The following is a 26,672-nucleotide window of genomic DNA, read 5'->3' as shown; positions in this document are numbered from 1 at the left end:
ATGTGGGGCAGTTGCTATGAAAAAATCAAGCGCAGTACAAAAATAAATACAGAACAGGAAATGAAGAAAGTAATATCCAAACTGATTCCAAGTTCTGAGTTGTGCAGTGCCCAAAAGGGACATCCATCTCAGTAATGAGTAACCATGGCTATTTAAGAATGCAATAAAAAAATACTTTCCATTTATGTGTATTACTTTTTCAAATGGCTACTACATTGTTAGGACACAAATACTTATTAAGTTTTTTGGACCTAAATATTTAATAAACAGATCTATGAAGTCCTTGCTTGGCCTAGGGGTGCCATGAAAAAATTAGTGAGGTGTTACAGAAGCATGAGCCAAGAAAGTTTGGGAGCCTCTGCACTATACAGCTCCTTGCTTTCACATAGTGAAAGTCTCTGAGAGGAGAGGACAAGGGTGAGGATTATGAGGTGCACATACACAGTGAAACCAGAGCTAGACTCAGCCAGGTATACACCAACCACTGACCCAGGGACATTTCTCTCGTTAGGTTTGAAGAGGCTACTCCCAATGTTCAAAAAAATTGTTTAATATTTATTTATTTATTGGCCATGCTGCACAGCATGTGGGATCTTAGTTCCATGACCAGTGATTGAATCTGAGCCCCCTGCAGTGGAAGCACAGTCAACCACTGGACCACCAAGGAATTCCCCCAAAGTTCAAAATTAAATGTGGATGCTAAAAAATAAACTCTAGACCCTTTCATCTTTAGCTTGGAGGATGGACAGTCCAATGTGGAAAAGGTTGAAGGAGATGTTAAATCCACAGGTGAAGGATGCAAAGACAGATACCAGAGGAAAGCTCATTGATTTAATTGGGCTGGATCAATTCCAGTAAGAAATCCCAGAGAAACCCAACTGCAGGTCAAGGTTACGAAGCCTGCAGTGCTGAGCCAGGCCACAGATAAGGCTGAAGCTCTCTGGCACCACAGGGAGATGGGTAACTTCAAAACCTTCAAGCTTGAGAGGGAAGGAAAAATAAATAAATAACTGAGAGAAGAGTCTGGATCAAAAAGCAATCAAGGACTTCTATATGGGCAGAATAAAAGCTTCAAGATAAATGGGACTCTTCAGGTCACAACCTGTTTTATTTGTGGCCAGAAAGAATATCCGGCCCACCTATTGAAATGAGTTAACCTCACCCAAGACTTCAGGAACACAAAGATGTGGCAGCAGCCAAAGAGACAGAAGACAGACAGGTAGCTCTGCTACCATGAAATAAAGGGGGAATTTACATACAGAAGACCCTCCAGGGCTAAAGGATACTATTCTGTGGGGAATCTGGATGCCTTGTGTCTCACTTTCTTAATACTGTCAGATGGCTTGAATCACATAACCCCAGGCTTAAGGAATAAGCCTGGGCACCAGCAGGCTCATTGAATAGAGAGGACATTTGTGAGCCTCACAAACAGCAGAACCTCCTAGGCTGACCTGATGCAGAGAGAGGTATGGGGATGGGAACTGCTGACATCAGAAGTATGTCCCAGCCAAGTGCTCTCAGTGGGCCCCTCCTGCTTGAGAGCTGGTGCCTGCACATCCAGGGGCCAGGCCCAGAGCCAGGTGAGTCCTCAATCAGTGAGGACCGCTACGGTGAGGACGCGCATACGCTCTCTTCTGTCCGGCTGCCCCTTCAGCTCCTGCAGGTGCCCTGGAGACCGGTGGGTCTTTCCCTACTCTCCTTGACTGACCTTATTCCATTTCACGTTCTTGGCTGTTACCTACCTCCCTTGTCCCCGGCCCTTTGCTGTCCTTGGGGGTGCCTTCCAACCTGACCACCCTCTCTCATCAGTTTATAAACTTTGAGAATTTCTTGACCTTTAAATCTTAGTTGTTATTTCCCAGTTTCTCATCCTCAGCCCAGTTTCCAGAATAGCCATACCATCTGAAGACAGAGGGGCAGAATAGGGAGTGCAATGGGGGCAGCTCTAAGACAAAGAACGGGATACAAAGCTTCCCCGGTGGCTCAGCTGGTAAAGAACCACCTGCCTATGCAAGAGAGGCAAGAGACGTGAATTCAGTCTCTGAATCGGGAAGATCTTCTGGAGGAGGAAATGGTAACCTGCTCCAGTATTCTTGCCTGGAAAATTCCACGGACAGAGGAACCTGGCGGGCTACAGTCCATTGGGTCCCAAAGTGTTGGACACGACTGATCATGCACACACTCATGGTCCTGGAGGCTCGATCTCCAGAGCAAGAAGCACTCTGAGGAGGACCCTCTTCACCAAGCCACATGTGATAAAGGATAAATCAGTGGAAGTTACAGAGTTCCCTCTACTAGGGAGGGAAAGGATCTGGCAGGGCCAGCCAAGACACAACTCTCTGGGGAAGAAGATTTGCCAAATATTTAATTTAAAGAAGTTGGAGGCTCTGAAAAAATTCAAAAAACTTTTTTCTTTCAAAAATCCTCTTTACACACTAGGAGAGGAAACAAATCATGTTTTAAGAGTAGTTGTTATATATAGATTATTGGTATCCCAAAATTGTTGACTGCACTTTCCTGGGAGTGTATCAGTATTTGGCAGGTCTCATAAAAGTATGAGCTAAGGATACTATAACTGGCTCAGAATTTATCATGTACAGGTCACCCAGAGATTGGCAAGATTGGGAGTTTGTCATTGCTAAATGTCTAATGGCTGGGGACAGATATCAGCCAATGACAATTTATTCTGAATCTTTTGTGTCACATGTGAAAAAGGGATTTTCTCCCTACTCCACCCTCCCAAGGCAATCTTTAAAGGACTGGCATTTTCTTAGAGCTAAGATAAGCAGAGGAGAAACCTCTGTTAAAGAACATTCTAAAAGAGACCTTAAAGACTTTCAAAATGACCATCATCCATTTCAGCACCTTCAGTCTCCAGTGAAGAAACTCAAGCCCAGAAAGGTGAGTGTCCTGCCCAAGATCACAGTGCAGGCCAGCACAGAGCTGAGAGCAGCACGCAGCTCTCCCAACCCCAAACAGGGACACGCCTCTCTGCACAGTGCAGCCATCACTGTGCCATAAGCCAGCCGGAACGCTTGTGAAGATTCCTGCTGACACCCAACGCTAGGCCAACTTCCGCTGAGCCACAGTTTGGGGGAGTCCTCCTACCCAGCCCCCCCTCCAAAAAAAAAGATGTGTGTGTCTGCTCAGTCATATCCGACTCTTTGTGACCGCATGGACTCTAGCCCACCAGGCTCCTCTGTCCATGGAATTTTCCAGGAAAGAATACTGGAGCTAGTTGCTATTTCCTACTTCAGGAGATCTTCCCAACCCAGGGTCTGAATCTGCAACTCTTGTATCTCCTATATTGGCAGGCAGATTCTTTACCAGCTGTGCCACCTGGGAAGCCAGATAATCATATATAGTTTCATTTCAAGGACTGAGCAGTGCCTGGAAAGTGTAGCCTCAACTACACAACACTCATGACATGCAAGGCAAGGGGCTGCAGAAGGTTAAAAGACCCTGAAGTAGAGGATGAAAAACAGAGGGTTAAAAGTCCTGACATTTAAAGAGATAAATTGCCCCCTTTGTTCTTAACCTCCACAAAGGCTCTCCAGGAATTCACAAGGCTCTCCCATTTAAGCTGATGTATGGGGAGATCAAACTGAGATCAAAGCCTCAGTAGTGCATACATTGAGGGTCCAGGAAGGGATGAATAGAGTGTGTACCTGGATGCAGAACCATTTAAGTGTAGAACTGAAAATTCTTAGTGTGGGGAAAAAAGTGACACCCACCGGAGTGCTTGACCGAGTCCTAAAAGGATTGGCCTTCCGCTCTACCAAGAGAGGTTGAGAGTAGGATTTGATGCTGCCACCCCAGCAGTCAGATCCTGCCAAAGCGAGTTCGAGGACCCATGACACCTAAGGTAACAGATGATCTCACACTTGGCTATGGGTCTGTCAGAGAGGACCTTAGCTGGGAATCTGCCTTGGTCTTTGTCAAGAGGACAATTAAAACCTAAGGAGAAACCACAAACATGTTTCTTCAATACCTACTGTGGTGTTAGATGGAATAGTTAGGGAGGTCTAAAAATTATGCATAACAAGCTAAATTAAGTCTTCTAAAAAAGCTAGGTAGAACTAAACAAACTAGGTAGAACAGCTGAATGGCTGTAAGAGCTTAGTAACTGAGCCAAAGCAAAGAGAATAACTTAGATGATCTCCTCTTGGATTCAAGAGACATACTGAGCGGCATCAGGACAAGGGCAGAGGAAGGTTTTAGCTAACAGCAGCAGACTTTGGTGAACACTGCACCCTTCAGTAGCCCAGTGGTCCTGGCTCAAAAATCAGACATTACAGTCACATTCTATGAGAATTTTTGTTTTTGTTTAGTCACTCAGTCATGTCTGACTCTTTTGCAACCCCATGGACTGTAGCCCACCAGGCTCCTCTGTCCATGGGATTCCCCAGGCAAGAATACTGGAGCGGGTTGCCATCTTCTTCTCCAGGGGATCTTCCTAACCCAAGGACTGAACCCACCTCTCCTGTACTGCAGACAGATTCTTTAAGCCACCTTGGAAGCCCATTCAACGAGAATTATAGAGCACTCAATTGTATAACCATGTCTGGAGTGCGCCTCTGCTAGAAGTGAGGCACTATGGAGTCTGTCAGGAACTGCTAAAACTCATTTCTATTACCAATTTATATAAAAGCTTTTGGCAAATAAAATTCACATCCCACCACCCGCCCCCAAAAGTAACTGTAATACCAAATAATATAGAAATTTAGCACTTTTACCCTTTGGGATGAGGAATTCATTTAGGTCCTGAGGTTAATGGTTAACTGAATGAGCTAAGATATTTGCCATAACCCCGCTAATTAAAGAGCTACATTCAACTAGACTATAGACAGTAGACTCCTAGAGAACTTTGGCTAGAGCTACTGCTGATCATAACCCACGAGGTTTATCTTAAAGTTAGTAAGTGCTAAGCAGGACATCCAGAATTCCACATTATAGGAAAAGAATACACGTCTATTCTTAGGGAGACTTTATCACATACTCACAAAGCTCATACTGACAAGAAACTAATTAGTTCATCGGTGGACAGTACATTCTAAACCAGCCTGCTGTTCACAGGTCAGTAAATCAATGGTTCCAACTGTGGGAAAGATAATCTGAAAGTCCCTGGTCTGGTGTCTGGACTCAGTCAGGCACAGTGTGGAAGGCCAGCTCTCTGGCACCATGAATCTAGGGGCCACATGTTAGGGAAGTCCTGAGGGGTATGTTCTGCGGGTTCTCCAAAGCCTGCAGGGAAGGACCAGGACTGGGGCAGAAAAGAAAACCATCCCAGAGGTCTCTGATGCTTGCACACACTCAGGCAGAGAATGATAGCACATTCTCCATTTGCTTCCAGAGGCTTCTGCAACCTTTTAAATAAAGCAGTAACAGGAAGATGGGGCATAGAAGAGGAAATGCTACCATGGCTGATGCTGAAAAGACTCAAGCCTCTCATAGGCAACCATCTATACCTAATCTCGTTTTCTTGTTGCCTAGGAACAGTCGCAAAGCATGCTGGGAAGGGTAGCTTAAGCATCCAGGTGCAGGCTCTGTGGGTTCCCTAGACCAATTCTTGACCCAAACCCAACTTTATTCGTCTATCTGAGCTTGCATTTGGCTAGAGGCCTGGGGACTTCCCCGTTTTGCACATGGCAGACACTCTCCCTAGGAAGGAAAAAAATTAATTTGACACAAGCAATCAATCCCACTGGAATGTTTGCGCACACTGAGCCAAGCATAAATGGATCCTAAAGGGAGTACTTCTGGGAGGTGATGGGAATTTTAATGCTGAAAAATGATACTGTGTCAAGAACCAAGTATGACGGAGGAAGCACACACATTTGTCTCCAAAGCATGAGTAACACACACACACACGCACATGGCACATATATACACAGAGGCAAGTACACACACCATCCTTATGGGGAAAGGTATCTGGGTGTATGATTGTCCAGGCTTCCATCACTCTGTTTATTTTTTGTATTCAAAATGTTTTAAGAGATTGAAGAATACAGCAGTGTTAAACCCCTTTAAAGTAGAAAGCTAGAGAAGCTTGTGAAATGTTCCTGTGATTCCAGTGTGATTCCTGAGGTGGCAGGCTTGGTGAAAGCACTCACCACCTCTAATTCCCCATGATCCCACAAAACCCTCTGCCTTTGCCAGGAATTCCCTCCCTACCCTGTCAACTCTGGATAATGAGAGCATCTTCCAAATGCATTCAAGCATCTCCTACTCTATGACCACCACCAGCACCACATCTGTCAAAATAGGCTTCACCATGCTCTTGTTTATGTCCCTGAATTCCGCTAGTGTAGTCATATCATATACTTGGGATGTTTCAATGTACTTAAAACAAAAACTCTAATGTTTCCCTCTATCAAAATGTGAGTTATCTGAAGGTCTAAAGAATGTGAGGGAAAGAAGATGGAGTTCTGGGAAGAAGGAAAGGTAGAAGAAAGCCAAAACAGTAGTTCAATTACCCAGTGCCTCCTCTTGAGATGATGTGGTTGGGCTGGGTTTGCACATGCCCTAGGGAAATGAAAACTTTGGATTGCTTTTGCCATCTTCTCTAGGTGACTCAAAGGAAAAGTTCAAGGACATGAGCTGGCAGGAATACCATTAAGTCAGTCCTCCTTGTGCCTTGAGAGAGCTAGCAGAACAGCTCTGAGGGATCCCTGGTAAGGGCATTCTCCAGGGTGCTCAAACACATCCCTAATGACAGACTTGGGGTCCACAGGAACAGACTGAGAAGTGTGGGCTTTTCAACACAGACCCAGAAGTCCCAGAAACAGGGCTCCTCTTTCAAAAGGTTCTAAGGACCAAAACAGTTTTAAGTTACTGCTGACCATCAGTTGATTCTCAGGGGAAGTAGAGCCCTTGATCACCAAGCAAGGATGTGGGGTCACCTGTGAGCTCTGGCATCAGGGGTCTGACCATGCAGTCTAGAGATGCTCAGACAAAAGGCCTCAGAAGGATGGAAAGCCTTCAGGGAACCAGGGTATAAAGGTCCTGAGACTACTTACCTCCTGGTTTCCATCCCTGCTGGCTTTACTATGGTCTAATTAGCTCAGAATGTTAAACATGGAAGATGCTTTTGAGACCACCTCACCCATCTCCCACATCGGTCTCAGAAAGGGAAAGGAATTTACCACACTCATCAATCACAACGCTGGGCTCTAGATGCCCAGCTTATCACTCTTTCCACTTAAACCTAAACACCTGACACCACCATTTGCCTATTTTGTTAGTTTTTCCTGAACTGTCTTATTTGCCATTCTCCCAGTTTCTGCCACCTTTACCGGGAATAGAGTTCTCATTCACCCTGATCAAATGAGAAATAATGCTCATAGCTACTAGGGCTACTGAAGCCCTAGAGGCCTGGAGCCAAGAACAGTACATGAAACACTGAAGTCTTCCTGTGTTAAAAGAAGCAGAAGAGTTTTGGTTAAAGAAAACACCAATAAACAACTCCACGGCAAAAGACTCAGAGCAACAGTCCCAATCTGGACTTCATTTTTCTACCTATTTATGATGTATCTCAATTAATCTTATTTCTATAGAATACACATTCATGAAAACCTAGGGTGATGTTAAAGGAATTAGCTTTATTTGGAAAAAGCAAAACTGACTGCAACTTGTCATTTTAGGAGGCTGAAAAGACTCAGAAAGCAGATCCTAGCAAGGTAAGACGGAATCCAGACCCATTAGAGGCCCCTAATTCAAATGTTAGTCATACACACCAGACAGAAATGCAGGCATCAGCAGAGCAGCTCTGTGAGTAATCCATCACCACCCATCACCCTCCTAAAGCTGGGAACCCCTTGAAGATAGAGACTGTGCGATACTCCCCTCTGGACCACAGCGCACGGGATATAAGAAGTGCTCACTAACTGCTTGCTGGGAGAATCGACAATGCCTCGTTCACATGCTTATGTGCACACGCACACACGTGTGTAGACAGAATCACAATGAAGACAGTCTTAGAATCAAGCCCCATTTCTAAACCTTTTTCCCCAAAAACTATTATTTTAACTAGGGTAACACTGTTCAAAATACAATGTATTTTTCTCTTTTGCATGTCCTTATGTATATTTAACCTCCTCCTTACTCTATCAGAAGCATCTACTTGCCTCAGGGAAGTTCAAGACAGTTGTAGCAGCAGGCAAAGAGAAAGCGTTCATGTTTAGTTGTTGACATCCTGGGTAGGACTTTTTTTAGTGTTCAGCTTGAATTCTTGACACATTCTCCTGGGGATCAACACATCAAGATCCAAAATGGGTGGAGATCACTTTAAAACAGAGGTAAATAGTGCTCAAGATGTCACATTAGGGAGATCCTTGCTACAAGAGAAGGAGAAGAAGCCCTTTTCCTCAAGTATCAGGAGAATGTGGCAAAAATCCAGTCTAGGTGATCAGACACCAGGGTCTCAGCCTCCTCCCATATGCCACCTCAAGGCCCAACCAGAGTTTGGGGTGAAGGAGGCAGCTTTAGAATATAACACCTCAACAGGTGTGAAGGCACCTGATAACCCTCAGGCCACTCCTGAAGTGGCTGCAGGCCTCTAGGATAACAGCTGTCATTCAGTCCCATACCCTGATCCACATGGTGTGATGGGAAGAAACAGCACTGGCCTAGTGGGTATATAGATAGACAAGCCAGGCACAGAGGTTCTGACTTTTCACAGCTGGTACTGAGTGAGCTGGGGAGCTGCATATTTCTTCATTCCCTGATGATGGAACTCAGAGATGCTCAGAGAGCCAGTGACCTGAGCAGGCAGAGCCCTGGGGTTGGGACTAGGAGGCTGCCATGCACAGGGACGTTGACCCCACAGACAAACAGTCAGGACATGATTGCTACTGCTTGCTATCAGACAATATCCCAGCAAGAAAACACAAGGACAGGGATCAGATCAGACCAGTCCCGCCCCCATAAGGCAAAGACCAGGGGAATCCAACCATCATACCAGGACTCCAAGTAGCCCTCTCTCCCTACCCCCACCACTATCACCACAAGTTCACAGGGGCACCTCTACAGACCCAGATCAAGAGAAGTGAGAGAACAGGAGAAAAACCAAGTGAATGGGAAATTTACCTGTAAGAAACAGCCATCTAAAAACACATGACATACTACAAACTAGCCACGTTGAGGTGGAGGGAGATCAGCTCCACATTAGAAAATTTTTAAAGCTACATTTCCTTTGCACATTTTGGTGATAAGGAATGTGCAACTAAGCTGCAGTGTCACCCATCAGAGAAAAACCCAGTCATTCTGGGCAGTTAGATGAGCCATTCTTCCACTCACACACACATGTCTCTTTTCCAAAAGCAAATGGAACACATCATGAAACGTTTCACTCCAGCCCTGGTGCAGCCAATTCCCTACCAGACATGAAAAAATGTACAGTCCTTTCAAAGGAGGTACAGCTGTCACTGCCATCCAAGTCCCCTGGCTCTGCTTTCAACCACACTCAAAACCAAGGGAGACCCCAGAAAAAGGCAGCAGAAAAAAATCCCTTTTCATTGACTCAGCAGTTTCATTTGTTCAGAGTATTTTCCTTCTATTATCTCGCTTTATCTCATATTGCTCCTATGATGTATGGCAGGGCAAGCATGTTTACCTCTCTCTTCAGATGAGGAAAGACAGGTCCCATCTGTAAAAACAGACATTTTAACTGGCTTGGCGAAGTCACAGAGATAATTAGTTGTGGGTAGAATTGGAAACCGAGGTCTCCTGAATCACATCCTTGGATTCTTCTAGCCAAACACAAACTATGGCTTTTGCACACACAACCTAAAGCACTTCCATACCTGTGGTATTGGAATTAACTTTCACTCAAACCCACAAAACACATGTGGCTTTTTTTGGCTAATTGTGACTGCAAATCTGGCTCCTAAGTCACTTAAAGTCATACAGCAGAAGAAGCCAAGAATGGCCTCTATCGTTTATTTAAATGTCATTAATAAAAGCGTCAGTGAACACTGCACAGAAAGTTAGCCTCCAGAGAACAGGACTGGCTGCTCTCCCTCCTTCCTGAGAATAAAAGCAGACGAAGCATCCTGATCCTGTGGTTGTCCTGCCGTCACCTCTGAAAGAGATTAAATAATGGGTGATGCTCTTACTACTCCTTGGACCAAATAATGCTCCAGAACAAACACTCATCCTCAGAAAAGCTGGGTTATAAATGTCCACTATTAAGAGGACGGCTAAATAAAATGTGGCACATCCACACAACAGAATGCGACACAACTCTTCAAACAAATGGGGGGGAACACATGCACTGACATGGAAAATGTCCACAATTACAAAGTGATACAAACAAACTGCAGAATAAAGGGGACAGCATAATTCTCTTTTTTTGTCAAAATATGAAAGAAAGCTATGCATTTGTGATAAATACATACTTACATATGTTACAGGTACCTATGTCAGTCAAATTTATCTTAACACCAGGGGAAAGGAGGGAGAAAGAGCATTCACTTTTAAACATCCTGAAACCATCCTGTCCTTTCATTTTGTGTTAACTATTTCTTACAACAGCATCAATGCCTTTCCTCCTCCAGACAAGGGACACATCCTCTGTCTTCTTTCATTACCCCATATAAAGAGTATTAGCTTATGAATGTCTCACTTTGCTCAACAGATACATGTATACTGATATATCATACATTGAAACTAATTGGGGGAAATGGCTTCATTTAGGAAAAAGTCTAAATGTCTAAATAAATGCTCTATGAAAGTATATCGGAAACCAAATCTCTCTAAACAAAACCTTGTTTACCACCTACTTAAATTACCTTTTAACTTATAGACAATAAACACGTATGAGATGAATCAACGAATGAGTGAAATTCCCTTTCTGATTGACTTCCAATGAGCCATTTTTCCCTGTATCAATCTTCTCCTAATCCAAAAAGACTATAAACTCTTCAGGGACAAGGACCATTTGTTACTCACCTTTAGTAACTCCTTTAGTACCTGGCATAATAATGGGCACATCGTAGACATTCAGTCAATATTGTTTAGTTGATCCATTTGAATGTTTGAACTTCCCTATGTGGATATGAAATTAAAAGACGCTTGCTCCTTGGAAGAAAAGCTATGATCAACTTAGACAGCATTTTAAAAAGCAGAGATGCTACTTTGCTGACAAAGGTCCATACAGTCAAAGCTACGGTTTTTCCAGTAGTCATGTATGGATGTGAGTTGGACCATAAAGAAGGCTGAGCTTTTGAACTGTGGTGTTGGAGAAGACTCTTGAGAATCCCTTGGACTGCAAGGAGATCAAACCAGTCAATCCTAAAGGAAATCAACCCTGAATGTTCATTGGAAAGACTGATACTGAAGCTCCAATACTTTGGCTACCTGATGCAAAGAGCTGCCTCACTAGGAAAGACCCTGATGCTGGGAAATATTGAGGGCAGGAGGAGAAGGGGACAACAGAGGATGAGATGGTTGGATGGCATCACCAAGTCAATGGATATGAATCTGAGCAAGCTCCAGGAGATGGTGAAGGACAGGGAAGCCTGGGGTGCTGCAGTCCATGGAGTCGCAAAGAGTCGGACATGACTGAGCAACTGAACAACTACAACAATGTGTATTTTTGCAAAAGAAGGGTACTTCGTTAGTTTTCCAGTGCCTATGGGATATTTGTAATCAAGCAATAAAAGATCCCCTCTAATTAATCCAGAATAAACAACAAGTGTTCGCTATATTTTACAGTAAATATTGATTTCATAGGTCTTTTTGTTTAAGGTAGAATTGCTTGTCTACACAAAACAGATTCATTTCCTTAGCACAATGTTTCATTATAAAACTCCCAAATGACCTGCACACCAATAAATAGCTCTTATAAACAGAAAAAAATTCAAGCCAACAAATACTAATCAAGCAAGTATATGCAAGGCACTATGTTAATGGTGAGAAGAAGACAGACAAGTCCAAAGCAAAAGGTAGAGCCTACTTGGGGAAACCAGACATGACCGTTTTCCAAGGTGGGGCTTCTAAAACGTCTCGGAGTCATCGATGTTGAGTAAAGTTCTGGAAAGAAACTAATGTCCAAACAAGTCTAGTGTACAGCTCACCTCCCCTTGGACATCTCATCCAAGTCACCAAATAAGGACTCAAGAATCCCCTATTTTCACCTCTACTCTAGGGCTCCAGGGCTGACCGAGATGCTGAAGTCTGCACACCTAGCTCATTCTGAATTCAACTGGACAGATCATTCTTTAAAGCAATTCTCACCCATTCTCCAGAGAATGGATCCAATCCATCTCCTCTCTTTACGGGATCTCAGCACCCCACAGTCCTTCAGATGATCTTGGATCCCATTCACAGAGAACAATGAAGTCAGTCTTCTTAACAGCTTAATAAGGATTTTACCATCTGACCTATACATCTGACCTGGAAACCTCCTGGTCTTTTCCCACAGCCACGGAGGAAGAAGTGTCCCTCCATCCCGGAGATAACCTCTTTGCCTGGGAACCTCATCCTTCCCAACTTCTGAAGAAGGTAGTGCCCACTCTGATACCCTATCCACACACATACCACTTTCTATCACCTTCAGTGTCTACCACTATTTCCTCCCGTGATTTTTTTCTCAAACACTCAAAGATTTTTCTCTCTCTTTAGAGCAAACAAACAAAACTTCACTGGACCTGATAACTTTTTAAAAAATTTATTGAAGTACAATTTGCATGCATAAAATTCCATATATGTCTACAAATCACTGAAAGCTCACAAACAGATCACACCATACCTATGACCAAGAAACAAGACAACCAGTACTCCCAAAATGCCCCTTCAGTTACCATTGATTATTTTCCTTACTTTTATTAGCAAACCTCTTCAACAATGGTCTATCTTCATTTTTACCATCTCTTCAGCTATTTCAGAATAAGCATCCCCTCTTCCATGAATTCTCCCCACACCCATGCAGATGAGGCTGTTGATCCTTCCTCTCTGTTCTCAATGTACAGCATACAATCCTTTGTTTATGTGTCAGGCAACTCCACCAGACAGTCACCCTCCATGTCAGAAAGATGATTTCTAACTTGCTGGTATGGCCTCAGCCTGGCACTTCATTAGGTTCATAGCTGGTGTTTGACACTTGAATATGAATGAATGCAAGAATGAATGAAAAGATCCACTCACTGTAATCTAGTGTTTGCTGAAACTGATCAGTCTCTGTCCAGTTCTCGTCAAAAGTAATCATGATCTTTAGCTGTCAAATGCAATGGCTAGGATCATGAAGAATGACTAGAAAATTATACCGTTCCAATCACTGCTTAAGCATTCTCTTTATATCCAAATATTTGAGCCCATTATGTGCCAATAGCCTGGGGTACAGAGACAACATCTTGCACCCACCCTACAAATGAAAGCTGTGACATCATTCCCAATGGCATTCTGTCTTTCCATGGCCATAGACCCAACATGGAGTCCTGCCAATCTTTCCCCTTAACTGCTCCTGAAGATACTCCCCCCTCTTCCCACAATCTCCTTTCCAGGAGAGTAACAAGTCAGAGACAGGAATCCCCCAGGAGCCCCAGACCCCTCCCCCTAGCCCCCTTTTGTCACATCCAATTAACCATCTGCCATTCTCCTGGGTCTCTAGGCCCACTGTCCAGCTGCCAACCGAACACTGTGCTTCCCCACCCCCATACCCCATAGATGCCCATTGTCCCTGGGCTGCAGGGTAAGAGTAGAGCCACATTCCCAGTCCCTGCCTGCCATGCCCTGGAATAACTAACTGCAAGCTTAAAAATCACATCCCTACATATGTGGAAAGAAGGAAGGAAAGGAGAGAGGGAGGGAAGGGGAGAAGGAGAAGGGAAAGGAGGGAGGAAAGATGGGGAGGGTATCACAGGGGAGGGGAGTGGAGAGGAGGAAGCTACTGAAGCATAATTTGGAAATTCTAACCAGTAATACGATATTATATGCAATATAGTCTTACTAGTAATATATATAGTCATATTCTATTATATATAGTGATATTCTATTACCAGAAGTATGATCCCATTTCTATTACTAATTACAATATGAATATAACTATCACAATCTATAGCTATGAAATCAAGTGATCCTGATAGGTAAGGTTTGTTTATTTTTTTACCCATTTTACACATAAGGAAACTGAATCTCAGGAAGGCTGTACTTTGTACGAGACACACAGTAAGTTCCTTTTCTAAGACTCTGATTCTGAAACTGAGCCACACCTACGGAAATTTCCACCTCCTCCTACTCCAGGGAATAGAAACCCAGTCCCCCAGAGCCCACCTTTTGGTAATAGGATCCATAGGATCCCCTGGATTCCTACTCCGTCCCCTAGAGGGCCACATAACATGCCTCTCTAGACGATGGTTCTTGGGTCTGCCCCCGAAATGAGAGCTGAAGGGAGGGCTTTGGGGCCAAAGGAATGGGTGTGCTCACTGGCATCGTTCTCTGGTTTGAAGCATTCCTCTTCATGGAGAATGGGCAAGAGGCTCCTCCATGACCCCTGTCTGCTTCCTCTTTGTTTGAGAGCCTGAGAAGGCAATGGCGACCCACTCCAGTACTCTTGCCTGGAAAATCCCAAGGACGGAGGAGCGTGGTAGGCAGCAGTCCATGGGGTCGCTGAGTCGGACACGACTGAGCAACTTCACTTTCACTTTCCACTTTCATGCACTGGAGAAGGAAATGGCAACCCACTCCAGTATTCTTGCCTGGAGAATCCCAGGAACGGGGGAGCCTGGTGGGCTGCCGTCTATGGGGTCGCGCAGAGTCAGACACGACTGAAGTGACTCAGCAGCAGAGGCATTAAGGAAACGGAAAATTCAGAACAAGTCAGTCCCTGACAGAGCACCCGATGGCCAGGCATAAGCCCTCCTCAGGAAGCTGCCCCAATAACTTCTTGCCTGAATCCTCCTCCTCTGTCCTCCCCTCATTGATCCTCCACCGCCTCGCCCCCACCCCCCAGCTCCCCCGACAACTTGCCTTTCTGACTCACACTCTGTAGGAAGTGATTCTACAGACCCCTCTAGAGCCTGGAGCAGATCCCACCTCAACCTGCAGAAGAAAGCCACAAGTACTTCTAAAAGGATTGCTATTTTGGGACCTCCCTTTCTAACTTCTCTGCCCAAGGAACCTTTTAGAGCCATGCCAACCCAGCTCACCCACTTCGCAGCTGCCCTCAGCTTGTACTATCCACCCCAAGCACAGGACCATAAGCCTCTGATTCCCCAAGCCAGGCGATGCTCTCTCTGTTGGGGGTTACTGGCCAAGCACAGGTGCCCTCATCTGAGCTGCTGGCCAGCTGGTTATTTTACTGAGGTCCTTCCCCCAGTCTCCTCCTCTGGCCCGAGGCTCACCCCCAGCTACCTTGGAGATCCACCCCAACGTGCTCATCCAGGATCTTCCTTCAACTGCTCCTCTTTTCCAAATAGTCATTCCCTTCCCCAAGCCTGCCTTCTCCCTCCTCTCCACTCCTAGGTATTTACAGATCTTCTCTACCTAAAAAAAGCCTCCCCTCAACTCTGCTACCCATCTCCAACTACTTTTATTATTTTTAACCTTCCCTTCACAGCCAAACTTTTCCAAAGAGTCATCTATATGCACTCCCACCACTTCCTCCCCATCCACTCAACTCCCTATTCCCCTTGAAATTTGAATTCCACCTCCCATACACAAGTGAATGTTATTTCAAAGGTTACCAGTGATCTCCCAGTTTCCAGAACCCAGAAGGTTTGTTCGTCCCCCTCTCCCTCAGCCTCTCTGCAGCACTAGATCCTGTCGATGGCCGGACTGTTTCCAAGCCCTGCTCTTTCCTGGTTCTCTTCCAGCCCTTCACTCGGGTCTACAGCTCTGTCCTCGGCCCTCTGCCCTTAAGTCTGTATACGCTTTTCATTTATTATCTCGTCTATTCTGATAGCTCCAGCCACAACTTCTTACTGATACCTCCCAAATCTATATTTCCGTCTCTGGCCTCCCTCCAAAGCTCCAGACTCCCTCTGCTATCCGCCTACTGAATCAACACCTCCCTAAGCTATTTCACTGACACCTGAAAAGCAACATGTCCTAAAGAAAGTTCCCAAATCCTCCCTCTCCTCTGCCTCCCCACAGCTGCTCCTCCTCTTCCTGAACTCCTAATTTTCATTTAGGGTACTTCCATCCTCCCCGTTACCCAACTAAGCTTTGAAGTCATCTTTGAGACCTGCCTCTTCCTTAACACCTCTACATCCAAGTTACCAAGTGCTATAGACATTACCTCCATGAGTTTCCTCATAGCCACCCCTGCCTCCCCATTTCAACTCTGCCATCTCAAGTTCAGACCCTCCTAACCTTTCACAGTGGTCTCCCAATCCAGCTCTGGCTACCAGTTCCTCCCCTGTTGCAACTGACCCTCTGCGGGGCAGCCAGATTTATCTTCCTGATGACATCAGCTCCCCAGTCAGAAACTTGCGGTGGCTCCTGAAAGCAAACTGAAGAAAGACCATACTCTTTGGCCTGTCATTCAAAGCCTGTGGTTATCTAAGGGTCCAGTAGATGTTTAATAAATGAAGCAATCAATCAACTTGGTCCCCATCCCCTTCTGACTTTGCTCTCCCATTGATCCTCCACCTGAATCCTCTGAGTCATATAAACTGGACCACTGACTGTCCCCAAATATGCCATGGATGGTTGCACCTTTTTTTAACACTGTTCGAACACTGTCTTCCCCATCTAAAGTCTACCTATCCTTCAAGTCCCAAGAAGTAACTACTTCCTTGAGGACACAGTTCATTTGCCACTTTTCACTTGTTTATCCCTCATATCTGTGTTTTCTAGCTAATATCCAGCTGTCTTCTAATAAAGCCATGGGACAGAAGGGGAGGAGAGGAAGCTAATTCTCCAACAGTTTCTTCTTTACTTCTTTGTAATAATTCCTCTGTCCTCCCAGCTAATTCTCTCTGTTCCCTCACTCAACAGCAGATGCCATTTCAAGCAGCTCTATTGATCCAACAGCCCTATGGCTGTCAATCATTTCCTAGTTATTCTGCTGCCAGTCATTCACACTCAAAGGAGTGGCAGGAGGAGTCTGAACAGCATGCAGACAGAGCAGGAGCAGGAACAGACTGATTCACTGCACCCACCTGAGGCTCAGCGGAAGCAAGACCCCCTTTCTTGCTGGGCTTCTCTAGATGGTATGGGGCCATGTGGCCCAGGGCCTGGGGGACTAGCATTTTTATACTTTGGTGGAGGAGAAGTACCCTGATTTGTTGTAACGAGGGTGCCCCATCAAGTTCCCATGGGAAACCAAACTGAGAAGGATTGGAAAAGGTCCTGTGGAGGCCAAATTTAATAAAAGAATACTTGCCAGAAGAGGTACTTAGGGTAATAGAATGTTCGATTTGGAAAGAACTATCTACATAAATTTGGAGAGAATTGTACAACTTATAAAGACCTTTCACATACAGTGTCTTATTTGAGTCTTTCAACAACCCTATAAGGGAACTGGAGTGGGGGCAGGCATCATCCTCAGCTTACACTCTAGGTGTTACTTGCTCACCCAAGTCATCCAGATAAGTACAGAGCAATGGGGACGGTTCACCTCCTTCTCTCTTACCTGACCTTCTCAGCCTCTTTCACAGGCTTTTTCTCTCTTTCCCATCCCTTAAATTCAAGTGCTCCCTGAGGGGGGTATTATAATTATATCCATTTTCCTTCCTGCTCTATATTCTTTCTTGCAATGATTTTATACACTCCCAGAGCACAGCACATGGCTACACTAGGCACTCGATAAATATTTGTCAAACAAATGACTAAATGAATGAAAGAAAACGAGCCAAGGCCCAGACTCTAGCCTTTTGATTCCACCCAGGCTCCTGCACACCACTGTGATGCCTCTCCAGCACCCCCTTCACTTCATGTCAAAAGCCCTGCGTGGTCCCCCTTCAGGAGAGTCCCTTAGCCTCTGTGCCATCACATTCACTTAATAATGACAACAACAGCTAAGGACAGCTAGGATTTCTTGTGTTCCTAATGTGGGTCAGAAACCACCAGATGTTATTTACATGTTTTTCCTATTTAATTCTCTCAACCTGTGAAATAAGCATTCTTGTTCCCATTTTGCAGAAGACTGAGGATGACATAGATTATATAATTTATTCAATATTCCACCCCTGATTAGTGCTGAGCCTATCTGATCCAAAACCCATGATCATCCAGCTTCCTGGCCTTAGCACCACTGACATTTGGAAGCTGGAGAACTTTTTATTGTCCTGTGCAATATAAGATGTTCAGCAGTATTCTAGACTTTCACCCAAAAATTCCAGTTGCCACCCCCTCCCTGAGTTATGGCAACCAAAAAATGTCTCCAGACACAGCCAAATATTTCTTGGAGGACAAAACTGCCTCCATTTGAGAACCACTAAACTCCAGGAGTTGGTGATGGACAGGGAGGCCTGGCGTGCTGCGATTCATGGGGTTGCAAAGAGTCAGACGCGACTGAGCGACTGAACTGAACTGAACTGAAACTAAACCCTACTGCCTACCTCCAAAAGTGAACTACCAAGCTCCAGAACCAGAAAGAACTGGAAAAGTAAAAGCGTTCATTCTTCAACAGCTAAAAAGGACCTCTAGTTCACCTATCCTGGTGTTTTACTGACACTGAGAGTTGGGAAGATTTTTTTCACTTCTCAACTAATTTCTTTCTGCAGCTTCAGTTTATTCCAACACTTCTTCCATTCCCCAAGGGATTATCAAATACAACTGGATAGAATGTACCAATAATTGAGTTATTGATGATTGCTGGCACAACGATAAAGCAAAGCCTCCCAAATCTTATGGACGTGTGCATAGATGTTATATGTGGTAAAATATATTAATGCAGAAATAACCAATATATCGCAATATTAAAAATATTAACAACATTCCCTTTTCAGAGCAACAAAGTCCTCTCAATACTCCATCAGAAGTTCTTGAGAAATGGCATGATCAAAAGCCCAAATCATGATGGGTGGAAGTGAAGGAGAATCAAGAAGGAATGGTAAATATTAAATTAAGCATCATGTTTACATTCTGCAGCAAACACAACATCAAAAAGAGATGTTTTTCTTTGCTGCAGAAGAGCACTCAGAAGCTAAGAGACTCCACCCCTTTCAGGTGCCTGACTATGCACGGACACGATGGTATTTACCCAAAAAACTGCACACCAACATAGGGTGTTATTCCAAAATGTCCCTTGTCTATGATCTGGCCCTGACAATGTCCAGTTTTCTAGGTGGCATGGGGTTTTTATTTGAGAGAAAAATTGAAATAGTAGTCAGTGAATACCAATATATCACCACCTTAGATTCAGCAATTGCTTATATTTTGCTGTGTTTGCTTTATCTGTCAGAGGGAGATGGCTTGTTTTGGTTTGGTTTTGGTGACTCAAACTTTTTAAAAGATCTTTTAAAGAACAAATCACTTAATTATGTGAAAAGGCTAAAAACAATATAATACCTCTGATGAAGTGAGAAAATGAGTACAGACAAGTGAGTGTTGTAGGAATTCCAGGGGGAGAGTTGCTCTTGTGGGCTGTGAAAGCTTCCAGAAGAATGCGGTGCTCAAGTTTTGAAGAAAGAGTCACATTTGTAGAGTAGGGGTGAGGAAACATGAGTCAAACTGCCCTGGGACAGTGAGAAGAGCTGCCTGGCTAAAGCTGAGGTATGAAAGACAAACTTGACCCTAAAGACAGTCGAGGGTCACTGTAGGTTCATAAACCAGGTGTGGAAAGTACTGCAACCTACTTTAGGAAGTGCAATCTGTCTGCAGAAGCCAATTTGGAGTGGAGGTGAAAGAGCCAATTCCAACAGCCAAGAATAAAGGCTTCCAAAAGAGTCCATGGCATCATAATGGGTCTCCTGGCATAGGGCAGAAGCCCTGAGAATGAAGAGCATGGGCTCACTATGAAAGACGATTCAACAGAGATAGTTAGAAGAGAGACTCCTCAGAGACAATACCAAGGTGTTAAATATCGACCCTAGGAAAGGGAAAATGCCAGTAATAGGAATAAGGAAAACAAGAGGAGAAGCTAGTTTAGGGACTTGGAAAGAGAGAGTTGAGTGTGAGGCTGACCAAAGTCCAAGTAATAGCAAACCACTAAAAATGTCTTGACTCACAAGACCAAAGCCCAGCAGAAATATATAAGATATTTCCACATCGATTTCATTAAATTTATCCTCTGATTTTTTTTTCCTTTGAGCCTTAAAGAAAGAGGTTTCTCCTCAGTTCACCAAAGCCAAGATTTTACTTTTACTAGGGAACCTCCTCTGTCTCACTTGTTCAGATATCTAACTCAGTCAATCTAGCATCTTCAGTTCTTCCTGCCCAGAAGCTCCCTCCCTTCCACATCTAACGCTGTTCTGACTCTCCAACAACAACAAAAAAATGAAAACTCTTTTTCTTAATGCTAATATCCTGTCTAACTAGCACCCAAATTCTTTTTGCTTTTACCAGTAAACTCCTATCTACCCCAAATGCCTACCCGGAATGCCTCTTCTAATACTGTGCTCCCAAGAGCTCACAGTGGCCTTCTTTTCTATCACATCCAGTGACACTTACCTGGCATTCCTCTTATTCAACCTGTCTGCAGCCTGTCATCACATCAGAACCCACGCTGACTCCCTGGGGTCTCTAGGATCAAGTCTCCTTTGCTGCCACTTTCTAAACAAGGGTTTCTCCCCCAAATTCTAACTTTAGCCCTCTCCTCTTCCTTCCACCCCCTCCCTTTGAGAGCTGATGCATTCACAAGCCTCAGCTGCAGCAAGCCTTGATGCAGAAGGCTTCCAAGACCAGCCCTACTCTCCTGCCTGTGCCCCTGTCTGGAGTCCCATTTCTCCCACAAACCGATTCCACCTGTATGCTCCTCAATCAATTCGAATTTTCCACATCCAAAGCGAACAGCATTATCTGCCCTGCAAAACCCAGCTCCTGTCCTCAACCAGAGTGCATCAATCAAGACAATGTTGGTCCTCTATGCTTTCAACCCAGTTACTCCCATTTTCTTGTGGGCTTAATTTTCTTTCCCTCCTATAACAAGTTGGTCAATAAATTCCCATATTTATGCCTTTGACAATGACTTTCTCTCTGAGTGGTCCCTGAGTCCTCATTCTTTCTGCCACTAACCCAGCCAAGCCCTCTCCCTCAGTTCTGGGTCACTTTTGCATTTGGATTGTTTCTCTCTCTTATCAACTCCATCTATCATGTTACCCCCCAGATATACCTTTCCAAATATCAGTTTCTTCAGGATGTACCCTTGATCAAGAACCTAAAATGACTCCCTACCAATCTTGAATCAAATCCAATCTCCTCTCTCTTGGGCTTCCAAGACTCTCCCTATCTGGTCTTGTCCTACTTAACAAACTCTGTTTCCCATTCCTCCCTACCCTACACTTTCTGCTCCATCTTCCCGGCATCCTCAATGTCAATGCCTCAACCTCCCTGAGATTTTGTCCATGATTCTCCTCCTACTCTCCATCTCTCCTTCATAGGCTACCCTCAGTCCCTCTCCTCTGTAGTTCTGCCACCTTTTTATCTTAGAGCACCATAATGTTCAGCAGTTAATTAATCTCTAATTGAGCAGTAATTGTCAATCTTCTTTTAAAAGCTCTTGGAGGAGAGAGACCACGTTGAACGTTTCTATCCCACAGCACCCTGGACAGCAGAAGGTTCCTTAGTAGGAGCTGAGAAGTCCTTGTTGGTTTTCTGTTCCCAATTCTGAGTTACTATATTTCCCCTCCTCTGCCTCATAACCATGATCAATAAAATTATTGTGACACACTTTCCCAGGCTTGGATCAAAGAGTTCCCAGAAAGACAGTATAGAAAACACCAGAAAGACAATACAGAATACACTAGTCTGTAAGACTGGGGTGTCGTTGTGGGGTGTGTGTGCTTCTCTCTGTGTGTCTATCTATCCATGTACATGTATGGATATAGGATTTAGAAAATGTAGCTTAATCCATGATCAAAAAAACTTAAGTACCAAAATAACCAGAAGAGGACAAGGAACCAAAACGACAGAATTAGTTGAAACATGCCTAATTAGAGGCAGAGTATGCCAGAGTTTTGACAAAGCAATTGCCAGTCTGGTCTTTGTATGAGCAAAATTTTCCACCAGAAAGCAGGGGGTAACCCTGGCCCCAGGGACTTTGAAAATGTGTTTGAAGCTTTCTCAGTGGTTCGACTAAATAAATTTATAATCTGTCCAACCTACCAGGTGTAGAGCACTATATTCCATAAAGATTGGGGGATCAGAAAGGAGACAGTTAAGAAATATGGTCTTTTACAGGTTTAAGAATCCCGAGGCTAGAGATTGGAAGGGAGTAAGATCAGAAAGCAGAGCACAGAGGGCCACTCAGGTGGATGGTGGTCCTAGACCCTACCACAGATAGCCTGCCTCCCCTCTTACAACTTGTTACACATTGTCTGTCATTTCCAGCCTTATCTGTTGTAGATTTCACCCTTCTCTGATTTGAAGAGCACATCAAACCTAGCCCCCACCCCCACCATAAGGCAAAAAGGAAGAAGAATACCCCCAGCAGGATTCCACAGGAGACAGTCCCCAGTCAGTTATTTACTCTGTGATTTTAGCCAGAGCTAGACAATGTAAGCCCCATGTTGTATTTTGAAAGGCCCTGGGAAAAGTAACACATTGGACCATTATAGGTCATTAACACCATTAACACTGTGTGAATTCATTTGTCAGAAATTAGCAAGCCTCCAGAAACTTGAGATCTGCTCCAAGTGCCTGGGAGGAGAACCGACAGGAACTAGTGTTTGGATGGTAGAAAATGGGAAGGAGGAATGGATGCCAAAAGATAAAAGTAGGTCCAGAAAGGGAAGGTAGGAAAGCTCATACTTCAGGAGTTGTCCCCGGAACTAAGGAAAGGCAGACTTCTGTGCCAGATGAGAGACAGGAGTGGGGCCAGGTGGGGGAGTCAGGGAAGACGTCCTGGTGAATGTTTCCAGATAGGACTTAACCCCCAGAACCTCTCTCCTAGACTATAATCTAAGGTTATAAACTCAGATCAGGCACGTTTTTAGAATTCGTGCCTTGGTTCCTGGGCAGTGCATATGTGAGTGTAAGGCGGGGGGGAGGGGGGGCGCGCAAGGCGGCGGTGTATATTAGAAATCACGACTGGGTAAAAGGAACAAGGAGACAAGGCTGAGCCCTGAGAAGCAGGGTAGGATAACAGGGGCTCCTGTTTTCTCCAGGCTCTGGCATCAGCTCCTGTCCTCCACCTCTTTACTCTTCAGACCAACTAGAAAATGAACATATGGGTCGACCGACTCTTGACTTCTAAAGCCACAAGTCTCCCCAACAAAGCACCCCACCCCTTCCCCTCAGATGACCTCCAGGGCAGGGCAATGAGGTTAGGAAACAGATGGGTGTGCAGGGAGCCTCCAGAGCTAACCTGTTCCCTGACCCCACCAGTTCACGCGCTTTAATCCAATTTACAGAAACAGGGGGTCCCCATAACTTACTGGACTCTTTGGGACAAAGATTCCAGACAAAATGGTTCCAGATATGGAAGATGGGGAGCTCTACCTACTGAGTTGGTGGAAGCCACAGGTAAAGAGGAGATGGAGAAACCCTGGTTATCAGAGAAACAGGGCCACAGGTGGTGGGAGAGGAGAGTGGTCGGCATCTGCTCTGGGAAAAGGGCTGTGCAGACAAGGAACCTGAGACTCAGACCCAGGACTGGGTGGTGGCGGGGGCAAAGAACAACCGTGAAAGCAGGTCTGGCGGGGGAGCTCTACATACCACAGGCAAGCAAAGATTCAGTGGGTGTGTGTGAGGGGGACGCTAACTCACACGTCCAGAATGAGTGATTTTTATGAAAAGCTCCTGCGTTCCCATCACTGAAGAAGAGGAGGACAAGGACGAGGTCCTAGGCGCCCACCGCCTTCCCAGCCGAGTCCGCCTCTGAAGTCTGAGACGCCCGGCTCCTCACACGCATCAGGCTCCGCGGTCCACCGTCCGCCCCGCTCCTGACTGTCAGGCTGCAGCCTGCGCGACTCCCGGTCCCTCTTTGCCTATCAGGGCCCGGGGCCCCTGGCCCGGAGCAGGGGTGCGGGCGCGGGGCGGCCAGAGCCAGGCTGACAGGCGCTAGGGGGAGGGGGAGCCGAGGGAGGGGCGGGGGGCGCCGGGAGCCAGAGCGGCGCGCTGCAAAGTGATCCAGCCTCGCCCCATCCCCGCGCTCGCGGAGAAGGCGGCCCACCGGGACCGCCTCCCGCCTCCCCACACAGACTCCCGCAAGTGGGGTGAACGCCGAGGGGCGCCAAGCTCCCAGCCCCCACCCCTCTCCAAAACGCAACCAGCACTGCCGTTAACAACAAGAATCTCGGCAACTCCGGCCCGGACGACGAGGGGGACAGCACCCCCCAACACGCCCGCCCCAGCAACAGTCTCGTTCCCCAAACTTGTCCGAGAAGCCGCGTCCAGGGCAGCAGCCCCCCACCCGCCCCACCCCCCCAAGCTCCCCAGCTGCCCAGCTTACCTGTCCGGAAAAAGGCGTCCACGTCCGAGTCGGCGGCTCCTCCTTCCTCCGCTGCCCCCTCCGGGGGGTTCATGACTAGGGGAGGGCGTCCAGGGGCAGCCGGGGGGCGGCCAAGCCCGGGGCCGAGCGCTGCTCTGTGGGCGGCGGGCGCTGGGCTGCGGACACCGGGCTTCGAGGGCGGCCGGCCGGGGCGGCTGGGCTGGGGCAGAGGACGCCGAGGCTCCCTCAGGCGGAGGCGCACGGCGGGCTGGGGGCGCCTGCCGCGGGCTCCCCCATGGTCCCCCTTCCCCGGGGGGCGCTGGCCGCCTGCGGTCTGCCCGGGCCGGGGTCCGAGCTGCTTGGGCGCCCGCTCTCCCTCAGCAGCGGCAGCTGGCTCTCCTTCTCGCCCGTCTGCCTGTCTCTATTGTTCAGCCCTGCTCGGCTCTCCTCTTTATTTTTCCTCCTCCCTCCCACCCTCCCTGTCTCTCTACCTCCTCCCTCCCTCGCTCTATCGCCCGCACGCTCTCAGCCTCCCTCCCTCGCTCGCTCTCTGGCTCCCCCTCTGGCTCCCTCAGCCGCCGCCGCCTCGCAGCTCCTCCCCCGGCTCCCGCTCCTCAGTCGCGGCCAACAATGCCCCGGGCAGCGCCGCGCTCAACTGAAGCTTCGGCCCGGGCCGGGGTTCGCCGCGGGCCCCCGGCGGCGCGGACGCCTCCCTCCCCCCGCCTCCCCGCGCCGGCCTCTCCAAGGAGCCAAGCCCGGGCCCCGAGCTATTGTTCGTGGCTGTGCTAGGCCGGCTTCCTGAGCCCCGCAGGAAAAGCCCCGGCGAAGGAGGCGGCCGGGGAGGGGGCGGGGCCGCCGGGCGAGTCCTGGGCCGCCGGGCGCACGCCGGGCTTGCCGAGGGGGCTCGGACGCCTGAGCCCCGCGTGCTCAGCCTCGCCCCTAGCGCTGTCCCTACTCCCGCCTGGCGGCGGCCGCCTCCTCCACCCCACCCCGTTCTCAGGTGTATGAGCCGCGACCCCCCTCAAGCTGCCTGTCCCCCAAGATGGGCTGATCTGTCTCTAGAGGCTGGACTTTTCCCTGCTCCTTCTCGACAAGCTCCCTTCTGTCTCCTTGACCTCCTGAGCCTTTCGCATTTTCCTCACCAACTCTCCTTAGTTCCTCTGTTGTTTTTTTTTAAAGCTTTTCTCTTCCTTCCTCCTCTTTTCAGCGCCCCTGTAAACGCCTCTGCCTGTCTCGGTGACTCTTTGTCCAGTTCATTTCTCTCGCGGTGTGCCCCTGCCTATCTTTCCCTCCGTGACCCTCTTCTGTCTCCCATTTGTCTCTGTCCTGCCTCGGTACTTGGCCAGTGTCTCAACGCTCCTCTTGGACAGCTGTCAAACTCCCTAATCCCCGGGGCCTTCTCTGTTTTGTTCTTCCTCGTGTGAATGGAGAGATCCAGTTGGCCAGGAGAAAGGAGGTGTTACAGCAAGCTGAATTTCAATTAAAGTGGGGAGAGGGACAGGAGAGGAATGGGGAAGACCTCAAAAAAGAAAACAGATGCTGTATGGGGTAATTAATGCAGTGATTGTATTGTGCCAATTGGTTTTTAAGCAATAATTAAACAATAATTAGCCAGTATTCTGTTTATAGTCCTCGTGACTGCAAAGCTTACAAAACAGAGGCTCTTTAGACCTGAGTACTTAATGTGGTGTGTTGGAGGCTGTTGTTGCTACCTCATCCAGACAGATGGAGAGGCTGTGGCCTGACCTAATGTGTTAAAAACACACCTAATAGGAAAATCAGATAGTGTAGTGTAAAGCTGATGGACTGCTACCCACCAGCCAGAATCTCCCAGATCTGTCATCACTGGTAACCTACTTGGTTCCATCTCTCTCCAGGTAAAGCACCTGGAATCTCTCCAGATCTACAACCAGCTAACTCTTAACAGCAAATAGATTTAAATGCATTTTTAGTGAACCCTTTCTGGTTCCCTGTACTCCTTATTTTCCTTACTGAATGTCACAATTATTTTTCACCCACTGAAAAAAATAAGTACAGTTGCCTGTCTTCAATTGGGTGGAGAAGGAAATGGCAACCCACTCCAGTGTTCTTGCCTGGAGAATCCCCAGGGATGGGGGAGCCTGTTGGGCTGCCATCTATGGGGTCGCACAGAGTCAGACACGACTGAAGTGACTTAGCAGCACAATGTTGGGTACAT

General features: G+C 46.6%; 1 protein-coding gene across 1 annotated transcript in view; it reads right to left on the bottom strand.

Moving 5' to 3' along the window:
• The window catches only part of KALRN (kalirin RhoGEF kinase), a 694,022-nt gene extending 669,453 nt beyond the window's left edge, over positions 1 to 24,569 (bottom strand). Inside the window, exon 1 of the mRNA XM_052653860.1 lies at positions 24,497 to 24,569. Within this exon, the coding sequence (XP_052509820.1) occupies positions 24,497 to 24,569 (73 nt within the window). The remainder of the gene's footprint in view (positions 1 to 24,496) is intronic.
• Positions 24,570 to 26,672: the final 2,103 nt, after the last annotated feature.

The sequence above is a fragment of the Budorcas taxicolor genome, chromosome 1 (assembly GCF_023091745.1).
Source record: "Budorcas taxicolor isolate Tak-1 chromosome 1, Takin1.1, whole genome shotgun sequence".
In the NCBI taxonomy this organism is placed as follows: domain Eukaryota; kingdom Metazoa; phylum Chordata; class Mammalia; order Artiodactyla; family Bovidae; genus Budorcas; species Budorcas taxicolor.
The sequence above is the reverse complement of the archived record's forward strand: the minus strand, read 5'-3'. Positions and strand labels throughout refer to the sequence as shown.